At 47.5% G+C, this 15,744-nt stretch overlaps 2 protein-coding genes across 2 annotated transcripts in view; both read right to left on the reverse strand.

Annotated features, from left to right (window-relative positions):
• Nucleotides 1–15,744, reverse strand: part of LOC139269145 (sushi, von Willebrand factor type A, EGF and pentraxin domain-containing protein 1-like) — a 92,578-nt gene that overhangs the window by 50,187 nt on the left and 26,647 nt on the right. Inside the window, exons 14-15 of the mRNA XM_070888246.1 lie at nucleotides 3,485–3,681; nucleotides 1,422–1,625 (exon numbers count right to left, since the gene is read on the reverse strand). Of these exons, the coding sequence (XP_070744347.1) occupies nucleotides 1,422–1,625; nucleotides 3,485–3,681 (401 nt within the window). The remainder of the gene's footprint in view (nucleotides 1–1,421; nucleotides 1,626–3,484; nucleotides 3,682–15,744) is intronic.
• On the reverse strand, nucleotides 6,647–9,429 carry LOC139268668 (L-selectin-like). The gene is made up of 4 exons (XM_070887203.1): nucleotides 9,004–9,429; nucleotides 8,467–8,574; nucleotides 7,159–7,344; nucleotides 6,647–6,861 (listed from the first exon to the last, which is right to left on the reverse strand). The coding sequence occupies exons 1-4, from the start codon at nucleotides 9,389–9,391 to the stop codon at nucleotides 6,662–6,664; spliced, it is 882 nt and encodes a 293-aa protein (XP_070743304.1). The 5' UTR covers nucleotides 9,392–9,429; the 3' UTR covers nucleotides 6,647–6,661.

The following is a 15,744-nucleotide window of genomic DNA, read 5'->3' on the forward strand; positions in this document are numbered from 1 at the left end:
ATCTATCTTGTTTGCGCTCTCGAGAGTTTTATCTTTTCAGAGAATTTCTCTAACCTTAGTCCTAGCCCTTGTGAGACCCGTTGTTCTGTGTAACAGCTTAATTGCTGGAATGTGGGACTCAGCTATTCTTCCATGAACACATTAAACCTTTCTCTCAGCCTTTCTTGCTTTAGGTTTTAATTTTACCAAATTACTTTTCCCCTGATTAAAGTTTTCGCTACTACAATTAGGATAATTAAAATCCCCTACTATTACTACCCTATGGTTTTTGGACTTCACAGAAATTTGCCGATATATTTGCTCTTCTATCTCCCTCCCACTGTTTGGAGGTCTATAATAAATGCCCAACAGTGTGATCAGCGCTTTTTCATTTTTCAGTTCGTCCCATATGGCCTCATTTGATGATTCCTGTAACATATCATCGCTCCTCACGGCTCTAATAGTTTCTTTAATCAATACCAATCCCCCCCCCCCCGCCTTAACCCCTTCTCTGTCCTGTCTAAAAATCCTGTAACCAAGAATATTGAGCTGCCAAACCTGCCCCTCTTTCAGCCATGTCTCTGTAATGGCTATAATGTCATACTCCCAAGTGTCTACCTGTGCTCTCAGCTCATCCGCCTTATTCGCTATACTCCTTGCATTGAAGTATATACCATTTAGCACAGGAAGACCTCCTTGATTACTACTTACTGACCCTTGTTTCCTCTGTCTTACAGATTCACTTTCTACATACTTACTTTCCAATTTCAGCTTTACTTCCTTCCCTCTTGAATTTGTTCTCTGGTTCCCATCCCCCTGCCAAGCTAGTTTAGACTCTCCCCAATATCTCCAGCAAAAGTTCCCACGAGGATATTGCTGTTGAGGTGCAACCTGTCCGGTTTGTACAGGTCCCATTTCCCTCAGAAGCGGTCCCAATGCCTCAGGAATTTAAAGCCCTCCCTCCTACACCAACTCTCCAGCCACGTGTTCATCCTCTCTATCCTTCTATTCTTGTACTCATTAGCACGTGGCACTGGTAGTAACCCAGAGATTACTATCTTTGATTTTTCTTCTGGTTTCCTAAATTCTGCCTGTAGGACCTCATCCCTCTTTCTACCTATGTCATTGTTCCCAATATGGACCACGACCTCAAGCTGTTCACCCATTCCCCCCAGGATGTCCTGTGTCTGCTCTGTGAAATCCTTGACCCTGGCACCATACCATCCTGGAGTCACATCTACGGCCGCAGAAATGCATCTCTATTCCCCGAACTATTGAATCCCCTACTACTGCAGCTCTTTTATTCTTTGTCCCTCACCCTTGTTCAGCTGAGCCACCCGTGGTGCCTTGGACTTGGCTCTGGCTGCACTCCCCAGAGGCACCATCACCTTCACTGGTGTTCAGAAGAGAATATCGGCGAGATGGACTCCTGCACTACCTACCGAGCATTCTTCATCCATCTGGTGGTCACCCACTTCCCTCTGCCGCTCAAGTTCCGAAACGTGGAGTTCGAGTAGTTGAAGCTGGCGACACCTCCTGCACACATGGTTGCCTAGGCTGCGTGAAGCATCCAGGACTTCCCACATGCCGCAGGACATGCACTCCACAGGACTGAGCTGCCCTGCCATCCCACTAATTAGATTTATCTGTTATAAAAGACAGAGAGATATTTATCAATCAGGTGGGGTTTATCCTCCCGCAACTCACCGACCTCCGGGCTTCCCGCTGCTCGCCGTCCTAGAAGAAGACCCACACTTCCCTCCAGGTCCTCTAGCCCCCCGCGTGTCTTAGCTCCCCATTTGAATCCCCAGTAGCGGGACGAGGACAACTTGCAGCGGGCAACCTCAAGACTTCCTGCTGTGGAGAGGATGACAGTGGCAGGATCGTCTCGGGGGGGGTGGGGGTGGTGGAGGGGAAGATGTTCCTGAGGAAACGACTTGCGAGCCAGAAGGAAGTTCTTCCTCCTGACTCGCATCTGCACTGGCAGTTGGTGGGACGGCACCTTGGGGTGCAGTGCCATCTCGCATGCCGCATCTCCCAGACCATCTGCTACATATCCTCCAATATGCGAGCGGACATCCGGGAAATGTTCCCCGTGAAACACCGAACGCCTGGAGGAGCTTGCCACTTATCGCAACACTCTCCGTGCACAGTCTGTACATGCCCTCAATGTGATCTGCCAGTAGCGGCGTGTGCTGACCTTGCTGACTTGACCTCTGTGGGGTCGGCGTGAGCACTAAGTGCCTTGGAGTCACTTTTAAGAGATGGTTGGATGGGCACTTCAATTGGCTGTGTGGTTGATAATGAAGAGGAAAGTCATGGGCTGCAGGAGGATATCAATCTACTGGCCAGGTGGGCAAAGCAGTGGCAAATGGAATTTAATTCAGAGAAGTGTGAGGTCATGCACTTTGGGAGGGCTAATAAGGAAAAGAATACACATTAAGCAGTAGGCCACTTAATAGTGTAGATGAACAAAGGGACCTTGGAGTGCTTGTCCACAGATTCCTGAAAGTAGCAGGCCAGGTGGTTAAGAAGGCATACGGAATGCTTGTCATTATTGGCCGAGGCATAGAATATAAGAGCAGGGAGGTTATACTTAAATTGTGTAATATTTGGTTAGGCCACAGCTGGAGTACTGTGTACAGTTCTGGTCGCCGTATTATAGGAAGGATGTGATTGCACTAGGGAGGGTGCAGAGGAGATTTACTAGGATGTTGCCTGGAATGGAGAATCTTAGTTATGAGAACAGATTGGATAGGCTGGGTTTGTTCTCACTGGAACAGAGGAGGTTGAGAGGAGACCTCATTGAGGTGTACAACATATTGAGGGGCCTGGACATAGTGGATAGTAAGGGCCTATTTCCATTGGTGGAAGGGTCTATTACGAGTGGCATAGTTTTAAGGTGGTTGGTAGAAGGTTTAGAGGGGATTTGAGGGGGGGGGGGCTTCTTTACGCAGAAGGTTGTGGGGATCTGGAACTCACTGCCTGGAAGAGTGGTGGATGCAGAAACCCTCACCACTTTTAAGAGATGGTTGGATGGGCACTTAAAGTGCAGTAACCTGCAGGGTTACGGACCCAGAGCTGGTAATTGGGATTAGACTGGATGACCTTTTGTTGGACGGTGCAGATATAATGGTAAGTACTGCAGGGAATCTAATGCAGCCAGGGTGATCTCCTGGACTAGTTTCAATCGCCTGGATGGGTCGGAAAGGAATTTTCCCAGATTTCTTTCCCCCAGAATTGTCCTAGGTTTTTATCTGGTTTTTGCCTCTCCCCGGAGATCACATGGCTCTGGTTGGGTTGGAGTATAGAATCTTTCCGTATAAGGGGTGTCACAGTTGTGTGAGGAGGACTGGTTGGGCTGGTGCTCTTTGCCTTTCCGCCATTGTTCATAGGTTTATATGTAACCTTTAGGGCTGCTGACCAAGGGCCTTGCAGCTCTTTGTCGGCCGGCATGGACGCGATGGGCCGAAATGTCCTCCTTCTGCGCTGGTCCCGCTACTACTTCTGTCAAAGACGCCGACAAAGAAATAGCCGCAGGTAAGACATCCAATGTGATGCAAGGGGCATCCTCCTCCCTTTCCATAACATTCTCCTCCTCTGGTTCAGTGCTGTCTTCCTCCTCCGCACCCGTGGTGATGACCACCTGCATGTTACCAGGTGCAGGTGTGGCGGCCCTCTGTGCCATCGGAGTTGTGGGACCTGCAAAACACAGTTGAGCTTATTGAGCTTATTACAACATAAGGGATTCTTGCACTGCGCTGGCATACATAGGAGGAGCAGCACTACTACAATAAATGTGACCGAGAGAAGTTACATATTAACGCATCATATGGTAGTACAAATGGCAGTACATCAATGTGGAATTCACTGTCTCGAGAGAGCTGTGGAGGCTGGTTCAGTCGGAGATAGACAGAATGATAAGGGAATGAAGGTTTATGGGGAGCGGGCAGGGAAGTGGAGCTGAGCCCTACATCAGATCAGCAATGATCTTATCAAATGGCGGTGTTTTTATGTTGTTAATCTGAGAGGAGGACAGAAGCTGCATGCATAACATGACATCATTCGTATGTGAATTGCCGTTCCATTACTTTGAATTAACACTGCTTTACACATTACTCACGTGACGCAAGGGAGGGCTCTGCCTCACCACGGGTGGTGGCCGAGCGACTGGCTGCCGACCAGTGCTGCAGCACGTTCCTCCAAGTCAGTTAGGACAGCGAGCTGGGCAGGGCCTCCCGCGTGCCTGCGCTCAGCTCGATTCTTCGATATCTTCCTCTGCAAATGCAACAATAGCATGGCATAAGCTAAGTGACTAGATACTATCATGGAAAGACAACAGTTTCCAACGTTATATGCTAATAGGATTTGTATCCACAAGTGATGCATGGTTATAACAAAGATCGAATGCTTGACACAAACATCTCGACTACAATCTCCATTGAAGGGCCCCCGGGGGTGGTAGGAATCAGGACAGCTGGTGAGCTTGGCAATGACTGGAGCTAATGTTCCAAAGTGTCCCAGGGCAGATAGTGAGCCAGGGCAGCTCTCCCCCAGTCCAGGCTGGGTCACTGTGTAAGTGACAGCAGCCGGAGAGATTGACAGTCTGGTTAGAGGTGACCGGACACCTCTGCTCAATCGTGCCCCATCCACCAACGTAGCCCAAAAGGAGATGGTGCCAAAATTTGACTTAAAAAGGGCGCAAGTTCCAAGTGCTGTTCAGATCTTAGCAGGCAATATATGCAAGAATAAGCAGCTTAATTTCAATCCGGGAGATTTATATATTATGTGGATCATTACAATTTAAAATCTATTTAATACTTACGCTTGCGGCACTGGGTCCGACCCACTCGCCTCGTGTGACGCCGACGAGACCACGTCAGCGATTTCGCCCCAAATCTTCCGGTAGGCCCGGGGTAGTGGTTTCCCACACCCACCCCGGGTTAATTGTGCCCACCGCAAGTGCACCTCCCTGACGCGGGCCTCGTTGGAGAAGGATTTGGCCCTCCTCCTCCCCTCCACATCCTGGCCACTCTCCACCGACTCTTCAACATTGGAAATAATTTTCTGATTATTATTTCAATCTCAAATGTATTAAGAACTAGAACAATTATTTCAATCTCTGTCACTCTCTGCCTGTCTCTGCCTGTCTCTCTCCTGTCTGACTCTCCAATCTTGCCACTCTCTCTCTCTTCCTCTCTTTGCCTTCTGCACATGCGTGGATGACCCCTGACCACCCAAATCGCAGGAAAACTTGTTTGCCAAAAAAAACTCATGCGCAGAAGGCCATTGCTCAGGAAGCCTTGCCTTCCACATCGCTAAGGCCCAATCCACATCGCTGGGCTATCGGCAGGAAAAAAAAAGCTGAAAGTAGCGATCTGAAAAATGGGCGATCTTCCAGCGATCTTGAAAGGTGAAACATCGCTAAGGCTGGAACATCGCCCATTTTTTGGGCCCGAGCGATTTGAGTGTAAAGTCCAGCCGATAACTTCACGTACATAAATACAAAAACTCCTATTCTGAACAGAATTCAGCTGAAATCTAAATTGTCTGAAACTATTTTCAAGTTTCTACATTTTATTCCTTGGTATAATCTGATACTCTTACCTAGCTGTTTTAAAGAGCAACAAGTCCCACTCTCCTGCTTTTGCCCCACAGCACTGCAAATTTTTCTTTTTTAAGTGTTTATCCAATTCCCTTTGGAAAGTTACTATTGAATCAGCTTCCATCACCCTTTCAGACAGTGCATTCCAAATTATTCCTTTAATTCTGTCAATGTGACTCTTTGGGAGTCATACAAAAAACACACAATAGTAAGAGCGAGAGAGGGGTACAAATTGCTCCCACCCTGTTTCGGTGATTTTTTACCGCAGTTGTGGTTCAGGTCAACTCTCTCGCAAAACTGTGCTCTTTGTTTTGTTTTGATTCATAAGTCGATCATAATGGGGGCGACCACTACACCTGAGGGGCAAAGATACAGCGGTGACAGCAACTGAGGGGTGGAAGTTGGGGGTGAGTTCGGAGTCACCGTCGCGATGACATCATCTTAGCGCCACGTCACCATGGCTCTCCCCTTCGCTTAAAGGGGAGAGCCGCCGCACTTTTTAAACTTCGGGCCACTGGACCACCGGGAGAGATTTGTCCGGGCCAACGGCCTGGCACCCAAGAGGGGGTGCCATTGCCAGTTGATGCCCCGGCCAAACCCGGGGGCATATTTGTCGGGCTGACCTGGCAGTCGGCCGACAAAGAAAAACATGGCGGCAGCGAAAGTAGGCCCTCCCCTTTAAGGAAAGCCGTACTACCACTGTAGAAGGCCACAGCCTCACTGGACCACTGGGCAAACGGTTGTTTTGGCACTGGTGAACCTTCTCTGAACTGCCTCCAATGCAAGTATATCCCTTCTTAAATAAGGAGACCAAAACTATACGCAGTACTCTAGGTGTGAGCTCACCAATACCCTGTACAGTTTAAGCAGGACTTCCCTGCTGTTGTACACATTCTACATGTTAATCTACATTGAAGCTTATATTCTGAACGTTACGGTTCAAGCATAGTTCTCACACTTTTAATCTGAATTATGCTGATTGCATGATTACTCAGAACAAGCCTGAGACTCAACCTTCAAAATTGGGGGTCTGCTTTTAGAGCTATTTTATCTTTAGAGCTCTTTAATTTTTAGATACTATTTGCCTGTACCTTCACAGTTGGGGATTGGCGCTGACCATTCTCCAGATGCTCCACACTCCGCTCTGTCTGATCCTTGAAGCTCAAACCCTTCGGCACAGCTGAAGTCACACGTTGAGTTGTAACTGAAATTTCCGATGCGATGAGAACAGTCAATGAATTCTTGTCCCGGAATCTCCAGACTTCCACATTTCACAGCTGAAACATTAATCAAACAATATAAGTTCACGTACATAAATACAAAAACTTCTAACATGAACATAATTCAGCTGAAATCTAATCTGTCAAACTATTTTCAAGTTTCTACTTTTCATTCCTTGGTATAACTGCCTTAATATCTCCAAACCTCTGCATTTCACAACTGATTCATATAAATTATGAAATTCAATATAAGCTTAAACACCATCACCTATAAAAGTGCATCATCCACTTAATGTTCTAAAATCTGTTTCAGGATTTTCTCTTTTTGTTAGTGGATCGTGTTTGACCCTGTACCTTCACAGCTGGGTGTCTCCGCTGTCCATATTCCTGTTGCATTGCACCGGAGACTCTGTGACCCCTGCAGTGTAAACCCTGCTGCACAGTGAAAGTCACACGTAGAGCTGTAGCTGAAGTTTCCATTAGGATGGGTGCAGCCCATAGTCGCTTGGTCAGGAGCATTGAGAGTGGCACACTGTTCAACTGGACAGGAGGTAATGGAATGACATGTTAATTACTGCGTTAAAATTCTTTTATAAGTTTGCATAAAAATTACTTCATGAAATTAAAACAAGGGGACACTGGTTCAAATTTAGGACTGATATTAGAACGTTGTTTGTCACACAGTAACCGATGCATGGAATGGATTGCCAGATAGGTGAGAGGAAACAGATACCCTAGAATTGTTGAAGAGCTAATTGTGCTGCAATGGTGGGAGAAAGGGGCTTTAGGGTCATTCTGGATGGAGGTGCTGCAATAGGCTGAAGGACGTCATCCGTAGTGATGTTGTGATGTCATCTTCACAATTTGTCTTATTATTGAATATTACTTTAAACATTTACATAGTGACTACTTGTGAATATTTTGGAAATAATTTCCATACTCACTTCCAAATTGTCATTCACTTTTGATATAAAGGAATACAGCAGTAGAGACCTGAACATTGGGCCCTGGTGCTCGTGGACTGGGCAGTATGGGGAGTGGGAAATCAGCCTGTCTTTGTTCCTGCTCACTAGCCAGGGACTCCTGCTGGAAAATGAGGTGTATTGATATGGGGTGAGGCAAGACCTTCTCACACCAGGGTTTTGAGTTAACAAATGAGGAATGGTCACTTGGGTGAAGTGGTGGAGGCCTGACAGCAGCCATCGAACCATACCCAGCAAGGAGTCATTGTCAACAGGAGAGGGATGGGAAAAAATGCATAGGCAAAAACAAATCTGAAGAAGGGAAACAGCTTAACAGTTCCTATAATCAAATTAATGATGAATGGAGAAAGTTGATTATATAAATATATACAGGTACAACGTCCCGAATCCGGCTGTTCGAAAACTGAAATTGTCCGAAATCCAGTGGTGAGGGACCAAGAAACTGCTAAAAAACCAGTGAAAAACAACACCCGAGGGGGTGGCGGGGGGCTGCAGGCGGCAATGATCGGCAAGGGGCGCCAACAGCGAGATCCGAATTCCGTCAAAATCCAAAAACCGGCAGGGTCTTGGTCCCGAGGTTGCTGGATTTCAGACGTTGTGTATATAATCCCTCAAATAATAGGTCATCTTATTTCATATAAATCAGTTCATTCTCTGTATGAAAGTAGCATTCCCATACCATGTTCACACTCTGGCCCATAGTATCCATCATTGCATGCACATCTGTAACTTCCAATAGTCTCCACACATTCTCCATAACCACTGCATGAAGTGGGAACGCACGAAGCTAAAAAAAAAACACAACACAACTCAGAAATCAATGCATATTAGCAATCTTTATACATGTAGAAGAACTTTTATATAAACTTCTATTAGAAAATGTGGTGCCACAATGAACATTGCACTTAAATAAATCAATTTCATCATATTTGCAATGTAACTAAAGAATAATTTTCCATGTGCAAGTTAAAAATTGGGTTATTTTAATGGCTAATCTCGTGTTTAGAGATTATTCTCAAATATATCCTTTTTGTTTACAGAGGGCACTTGAATAATGTACTAATGTTGGATCAGGAGAGTGTGAGAAGAACCCTTTTGCAGTGATTCAGGATTTGTGTAAAATCTTTCATTTAGATGTGGTTCTGAGATTAAGGATAATTGTGATGAAAACACAAAGCACTCTTTAAAATAATCTTTGGTCAGTTTTTATTCTTACCTTTGTAACACAGAGGTCTTTTCTTTTTGTCACAGCTGATGTCATTCCACATCCCTGTATCCTGTGTCCTCTTTATGTACATTTCTACACAGTCTTCTTTCCCATTTTCTCCTTCATTATTAGGTTCCCCATGAGCCCAGTTCTCTGCCTCTTTGTTGAGTGGCTTATCAGTACCAACCCAGGTCCAAACGCCATGTATTTTCCTTATTCCAATCCAGTAGTAATATGGTGCAAATGGTAGAACCCTATTCAAATGCTCAATTTCTTCTGCATTCTGGATTGCAATTAGATCTGTGTAATGTCTTTTACAGAAGCTTCTTGCATTTTCCCAGGGCATATTTTCTTTAATATCGGCATAGGTCCAGCCATGGATTATTTCTAGAAGCATTAGTTCTGTGAAGAAAAGGAGAATTCTGATGAATGATACTGGTGAGTACGCTACCCGCTGTTTGAATCAATTTGCTTCCCTACTTCCATGTTTCGATTTGTACCAAACGTTGTGATTATTATTTATGGGGATATGCTGGGGAATGGAACACTTTCCCATTTCTGGCACCCAATGTCAGCACCAAGCAATCCCAAGTCTATTTAGAAGCAAAGCAAAGCTCCTTTACCCTGCCCCAACTCCAGAGTTGAATCTTCTGCTACATGGCATTGGTGAGATCATACCCAGAGTACTGCATACAGTTTTGATCTCCTTATTTAAGAAGGGATATGCTTGCATTGGAGGCAGTTCAGAGAAGGTTCACTCGGTTAATTCCTGAGAGGAAGGGATTGTCTCATGAAGAAAGGTTGAACAGGTTGGGTCTATACTCACTGGAGTTTAGAAGAATGAGAGGTGATCTTATTGAAACATAAGATTCTGAGGGGGCTTGACTGAGTAGATGCAGAGAGGATGTTTCCCCTCGTGGGGCAATCTAGAACTAGGGGGCATAGTTTCAGAAAAAGGTGTCGCCCATTTAAAACGAAGATGAGGAGGAATTTCTTATTTCAGAGTGTCATAAATCTTTAGAATTCTCTAACCCAGAGAGCTGTTGAGGCTAGGTCATTGAATTTATTTAGGGTAGAAATAGACAGATTTTTGAACGATAGGGGAGTCGAGGGTTATTGGGAGCAGAGAGGAAAGTGTATCTGTAAAGCATGCACTCCCATGTTCCGCCACGAGGAGTGCATCCCCTGAAGTCCCAAGGGGTCCCAGCATCCCTTGGGAGCACAGTATATAAGCCGGCTCCTAAGGCCTGTTCCTGACTCTGGAGTGTCTTACTAAAGACTGAGGTCACTATTACTTTAACCTCCCTTTGTGCAGTTTTATCTGTGTTAGGAACACAATATCTGGTGACGAGTATACGAATCCAACGCAAAGATGCAGCAAACTATGAGCATCCTGGAGAAGTTCTCGGAGGGTGAGGACTGGGAAGCCTATGTCGAACGGCTAGACCGGTAATGCATAGCCAATGAGCTGTACGGATAAGGTAGCGCTGCAAAAAGGAGAACGGTCCTCCTTACTGTCTGCAGGGCACCGACCTACAGCCTCATGAAGAATCCTTCTGGCTCTGATGAAACCCACAGATAAGTCGTATGAGGAGCTGTGTACACTGGTTCGGGAGCATCTTAACCTGAGGGAGAGCATGCTGATGGCGAGGTATCGGTTCTACACGTGCCAGTGATCTGAAGGTCAGGAAGTGGCGAGTTATATCACCTAGCTAAGGCGACTTGCAGGACAATGTGAGTTTGATGGCTACCTGGAGCAAATGCTCAGAGACTTTTTTGTCCTGGGCATTGGCCACGAGACCATCCTACGAAAACTTTTGACTGTAGAGACACCAACCCTCAGTAAGGCCATTGCGATAGCAAAGGCGTTTATGTCCACCAGTGATAACACCAAACAAATCTCTCAGCACACAAGTGCTAGCAATGTTCATAAATTAACTGGAACTCTGCGAGCAGAAATGTACAGGGCAGAAACCAAGAGTCTGCAACTGACAACAGGCTTCAGGTGACCCAGATGACTGAGTCCACAACAAAGGATGAATGCAAGGCAATTCACACCTTTATTGGCGTTGTGGAGGCTTCCATTCAGCCTATTCATGCCGCTTCAAAGGGTATGTTTGCAAGAGCTGTCGAACAATGGGACACCTCCAACGAACTTGCAGATAAGCTGCAAGCTCTGCAAAACCTGCTAACCACCACGTGGCAGAGGAAGATTGGTCCATGGTGGATCAAAGCAATTTCGAGCCTCAGAGAAGGCAGATGCTGAAGTACACTGGGTGCACACATTTTCGACGAAATGTCCACCTATTATGCTAAATGTAAAATTGAATGGCTTGCCCGTAGCCATGGAACTGGACACTCGCGCTAGCCAATCCATCATGAGTAAAAAGATGTTTGAGAGACTGTGGTGTAACTGTCGATGAGGCCTCATGTACCCAGGTTCTTAACAAATTTCCATCCCTTTTTGAGCCAGGCATTGGAAACTTTTCCGGGGCGAAGGTGCGGATCCACTTGGTCCCAGAGGCATGACCCATTCACCACAAGGCACGAGCGGTACCTCACATGATGAGGGAGAGAGTGGAAATCAAGCTGGACAGGCTGCAACGCAAGGGCATCATCTCCCCAGTGGAATTCAGCGAGTGGGCCAGCCCAATTGTTCCAGTACTCAAAAGTGATGGCACGGTCAGGATTTGCGGCGATTATAAAGTAACTATGAATTGTTTCTCGCTACAGGACCAATACCCGCTACCTAAGGCAGACGACCTATTTATGATGCTGGCAGGAGGCAAGACATTCACCAAGCTCGACCTGACTTCGGCCTACAAGATGCAGGAGTTGGAGGAGTCTTCGAAGGGCCTCACCTGCATCAACACGCACAAGGGACTGTTCATCTACAACAGATGTCTGTTTGGAATTTGGTCGGCTGCAGCGATCTTCCAGAGAAACATGGAGAGCCGACTCAAGTCGGTACCACGCACGGTAGTTTTTCAGGACGACATATTGGTCACTGGTCGGGACACCGTCGAGCACCTACAAAACCTGCCGAATTTAAAGAATTCATGACCTGCAATGGGATCAAACATGTCACCTCTACCCCGTTTAAACCAGCCTCCAATGGGCAGGCAGAGCGGGCAGTACAAACAATCAAACAGCCTCAAACGAGTCACAGAATGCTCACTCCAAACCCGCCTGTCCCGAGTAGTGCTCAGCTACTGCACGAGACCCCACTCGCTCACAGGGGCGCCCCCACGCTGAGCTACTCTTGAAAAGGACACTTAAAACCAGACTCTCGCTGGTTCACCCCAACCTGCATGATCAGGTAGAGAGCAGACGGCAGCATCAAAATGTAAACGATGGTCGTGCCACTGTGTCAGGGGAAATTGATCTGAATGACCCTGTTTATGTGCTAAACTATGGACATGGTCCCAAGTGGATCGCGGGCAGGGTGATAGCTAAAAAAGGGAGAAGGGTGTTTGTAGTCAAACTAGATAATGGACAAATTTGCAGAAAGCACCTGGACCAAACGAGGCTGCGGTTCACAGACTGCCCTGAACAACCCACAGCAGACACCACCTTTTTCCAGCCCACAACACACACCCAAAGGATCAACGACACCACCCTGGACCAGGAAATCAAACCCATCACGCCCAACAGCCCAGCAAGGCCAGGCTCACCCAGCAGCCCTGCAGGCCAAAACACGCCAGCCCAGCGAGGGCACAGCCAACACACCAGAACAGACATTTGTACTGAGGCGGTCCACCAGGGAAAGAAAGACTGAACATTTTGATTCTAATGCTTTCTGACTTACTAATAAATTCCCTTGAAGCACACTGCTGATCAGCTTTACATAGTAGGCCATAAAGAAAGCTTTTTTCTCCCTCCTTTTAACTCCCCTCAGCTGATCTCAACCGGGGCAGAAGTAGGGGCACCACAATCAGCTCCAACACCCTGGGCTCAGGAGAAGACCATCATGTTTGTAACCTCACATAACTGTAACCTTTATGTAACAACACTGTGCACTGTTTACACCTGAGAACTGTACACCTTGACCACACGGGGTGAACTTGTGTGAGACACTCCTCACCTGGTCATCCAGGTATATAAAGGGAGGTCCCACGCAGGGTCATCACTTCTTGGTCCTGTGAATAAAGGTACAGGTCACAGTGACCTTGTCTCCAGTGTGTGCCTCGTGTTGATTTGCTGTAGTGTGCAAGGACACATTTGGTGACGAGAAACAGGAATCAACGACTCAAGAGAATGGCCACCGGCAGCATGGAGGAATGATACTGCATTGGTGAGGACTGGGACGATTTCGTTGAGAGGCTCCAGCAGAGTTTTGTCATGAAGGACTGGCTGGGAGCGGCCGCGGCTGACAAGCGAAGGGCGCATCTACTGACCAGCTGTGGACCTAAGATGTACGTGCTGATGAAAGACCTGCTCGCACCCGAGAAACCGGCGGACAAGACCTTCGAGGAGCTCAGCAAACTGATCGGTGAGCACTTCAAACCAGCGAGTAGTATACACATGGCCGGACACCGATTCGATATGCACCAACGTCGGGAAGGGCAGAGCATACCGGACTTCGTTGCGGACCTTCGGCGCTTGGCCAGCCTCTAAGTTCATCGACGCCTGCAGGGGTAGATGTTACGGGATTTCTTCATTGAGGGCATTGGTCATGCCGAGATTTTTAGGAAGCTAATTGAGACCAAGGACTTGACTCAAATCTTCATTGCGGGGGAGGAGGAAACCAAGATCATATACGCGTGCAACTCTGCTCCCAACGTGGCGATGGACCAGGGAGTTAACATGGTAAACGCGACTCAGAACCCCGCAGGCAGGCAAGGGCAATTCAACACCAACCAGGCAGTAACAGACTCTAGGGTGGGCCCGCAACAGAGACAATGGCAGGTTGAACGGACATTTACACCATCACAAGGGACAATATGTCCCGGGATGGGACCATTGACACCCACAGTGCTCAAGAGTAATCAAAGAGACAATCAGAGAGGAATGCCTGGTGACAGCTCTTTTGTTCACAACAATCTCAGCTCATGCTGGAGGTGCGGGGGCAAACATGCTGCGAAGACCTGCCGGTTTCAACAATTCATCTGCAGAAATTGTAACTTGAGTGGACATTTAGCCAGGATGTTCAGGAAGCCCGCAGCGAGGCTGGGTTTACGAAGTGGATGAACCACAAGGGGATCTGCAAGGCAGGGGTATGCCTGGGACACAGCAATGGACGCTGAAGTTCAGCGGGTCCAGGTGGCAAACATCCACAGCTCATACACAAAAACGCCACCTATGATGATGAGAGTACTGTTAAATGGCATCCTGGTACGCATGGAGCTGGACACAGGAGCCAGCCAGTCACTTATGAGTGTCCAACAATTCGAGAAACTGTGGCCACTCAGAGATAGCAGACCCAAACTAGAACGCATTGACACGCAATTACGGATGGACACCAAAGAGATCATCCCAGTGCTAGGCAGTGCAATGTTGGTGCTCACACATAATGGATCTCAGAACTGGCTGCCACTCTGGATTGTCTCGGGAAACGGTCCCGCGCTTTTGGGGAGGAGCTGGCTAGCTGAGATAAACTGGAAATGGGGGAATGTGCACGCCATTTCATCTGTGGAGCGAAGTTCATGCTCACAGGTCCTACTAAAGTTCGAGTCATTATTTCAACCTGGCGTCGGGACTTTCAAAGGCACCAAAGTAAGGATATGCATCACCCCGGACGCCACACCAATGCACCACAAAGCCAGAGCTGTGCCATATGTGATGCGGGAGAAAATTGAGAGTGAGTTGGACAGGTTGCGAAGAGAGGGCATAATTTCGCCCGTTTAATTCAGCGACTGGGCAAGCCCCATCGTCCCTGTTCTAAAAACGGATGGCTCGGCCAGGATCTGTGGCGACTACAAGGCCACCATCAACTGAGTGTCCCTTCAGGACCAATACCCGCTTCCGAGAGCGGAGGATCTTTTTGCCATGCTGGCAGGCGGCAAGCTGTTCACCAAGTTGGACCTCACTTCGGCCTACATGACCCAGGAACTGGCCGACGAATCCAAGCTACTGACCATCATCACCACGCACAAGGGGCTGTTTGTCGACAACAGGTGTCCGTTTGGCATTTGTTCAGCCGCTATCTTTCAGAGGAACATGGAAAGCCTGCTAAAATCCATCCCCGGAACAATCGTATTTCAGGATGACATCCTTATCACGGGTCGAGACACCGAGGGACACCTCCACAACCTGGAGGAAGTGCTACGCCGACTGGACCGGGTAGGCCTGTGACTAAAGAAGTCCAAGTGTGTGTTTTTGACCCAAGAGGTCAAGCTTTTGGGCAGGAGGGTTGCCGCAGACGGGATCCGGCCCACTGAATCCAAAACGGAGGCGATCCGTCGCGCGCCCAGGCCCGGCAACATATCAGAGTTGCATTCATTTCTGGGACTATTGAACTATTTCGGGAACTTTCTACCGAACTTAAGTACATTGCTGGAGCTGCTACACGTGCTCCTGCATAAGGGTTGCGATTGGTTTTGGGGAGACTGTCAGGAACAGGCTTTCAATCGGGTGCGGAACCTGCTTTGTTCTCATAAGTTATTGACCCTGTACGACTCCTGTAAGAAATTGGTTTTGATATGCGATGCATCATCCTATGAGGTTGGGTGCGTGTTGCAGCAGAGTAATGATGAGGAACTCCAACCTGTGGCTTATGCCTCCAGGCCGCTCTCCCAAGCAGAAAGCGGG

Source organism: Pristiophorus japonicus, chromosome 8 (assembly GCF_044704955.1).
Source record: "Pristiophorus japonicus isolate sPriJap1 chromosome 8, sPriJap1.hap1, whole genome shotgun sequence".
In the NCBI taxonomy this organism is placed as follows: Eukaryota; Metazoa; Chordata; class Chondrichthyes; family Pristiophoridae; genus Pristiophorus; species Pristiophorus japonicus.

Coding starts and splice junctions, on each gene's coding strand:
- LOC139268668 (XM_070887203.1), bottom strand. CDS start 9,391: ATGCTTCTAGAAATAATCCATGGCTGGACCTATGCCGATATTAAAGAA. Junction 8,575..9,003: donor AAGACCTCTGTGTTACAAAG/GTAAGAATAAAA, acceptor TTTTTTTTTTAG/CTTCGTGCGTTCCCACTTCA. Junction 7,345..8,466: donor TGGGCCAGAGTGTGAACATG/GTATGGGAATGC, acceptor CCTCCTGTCCAG/TTGAACAGTGTGCCACTCTC.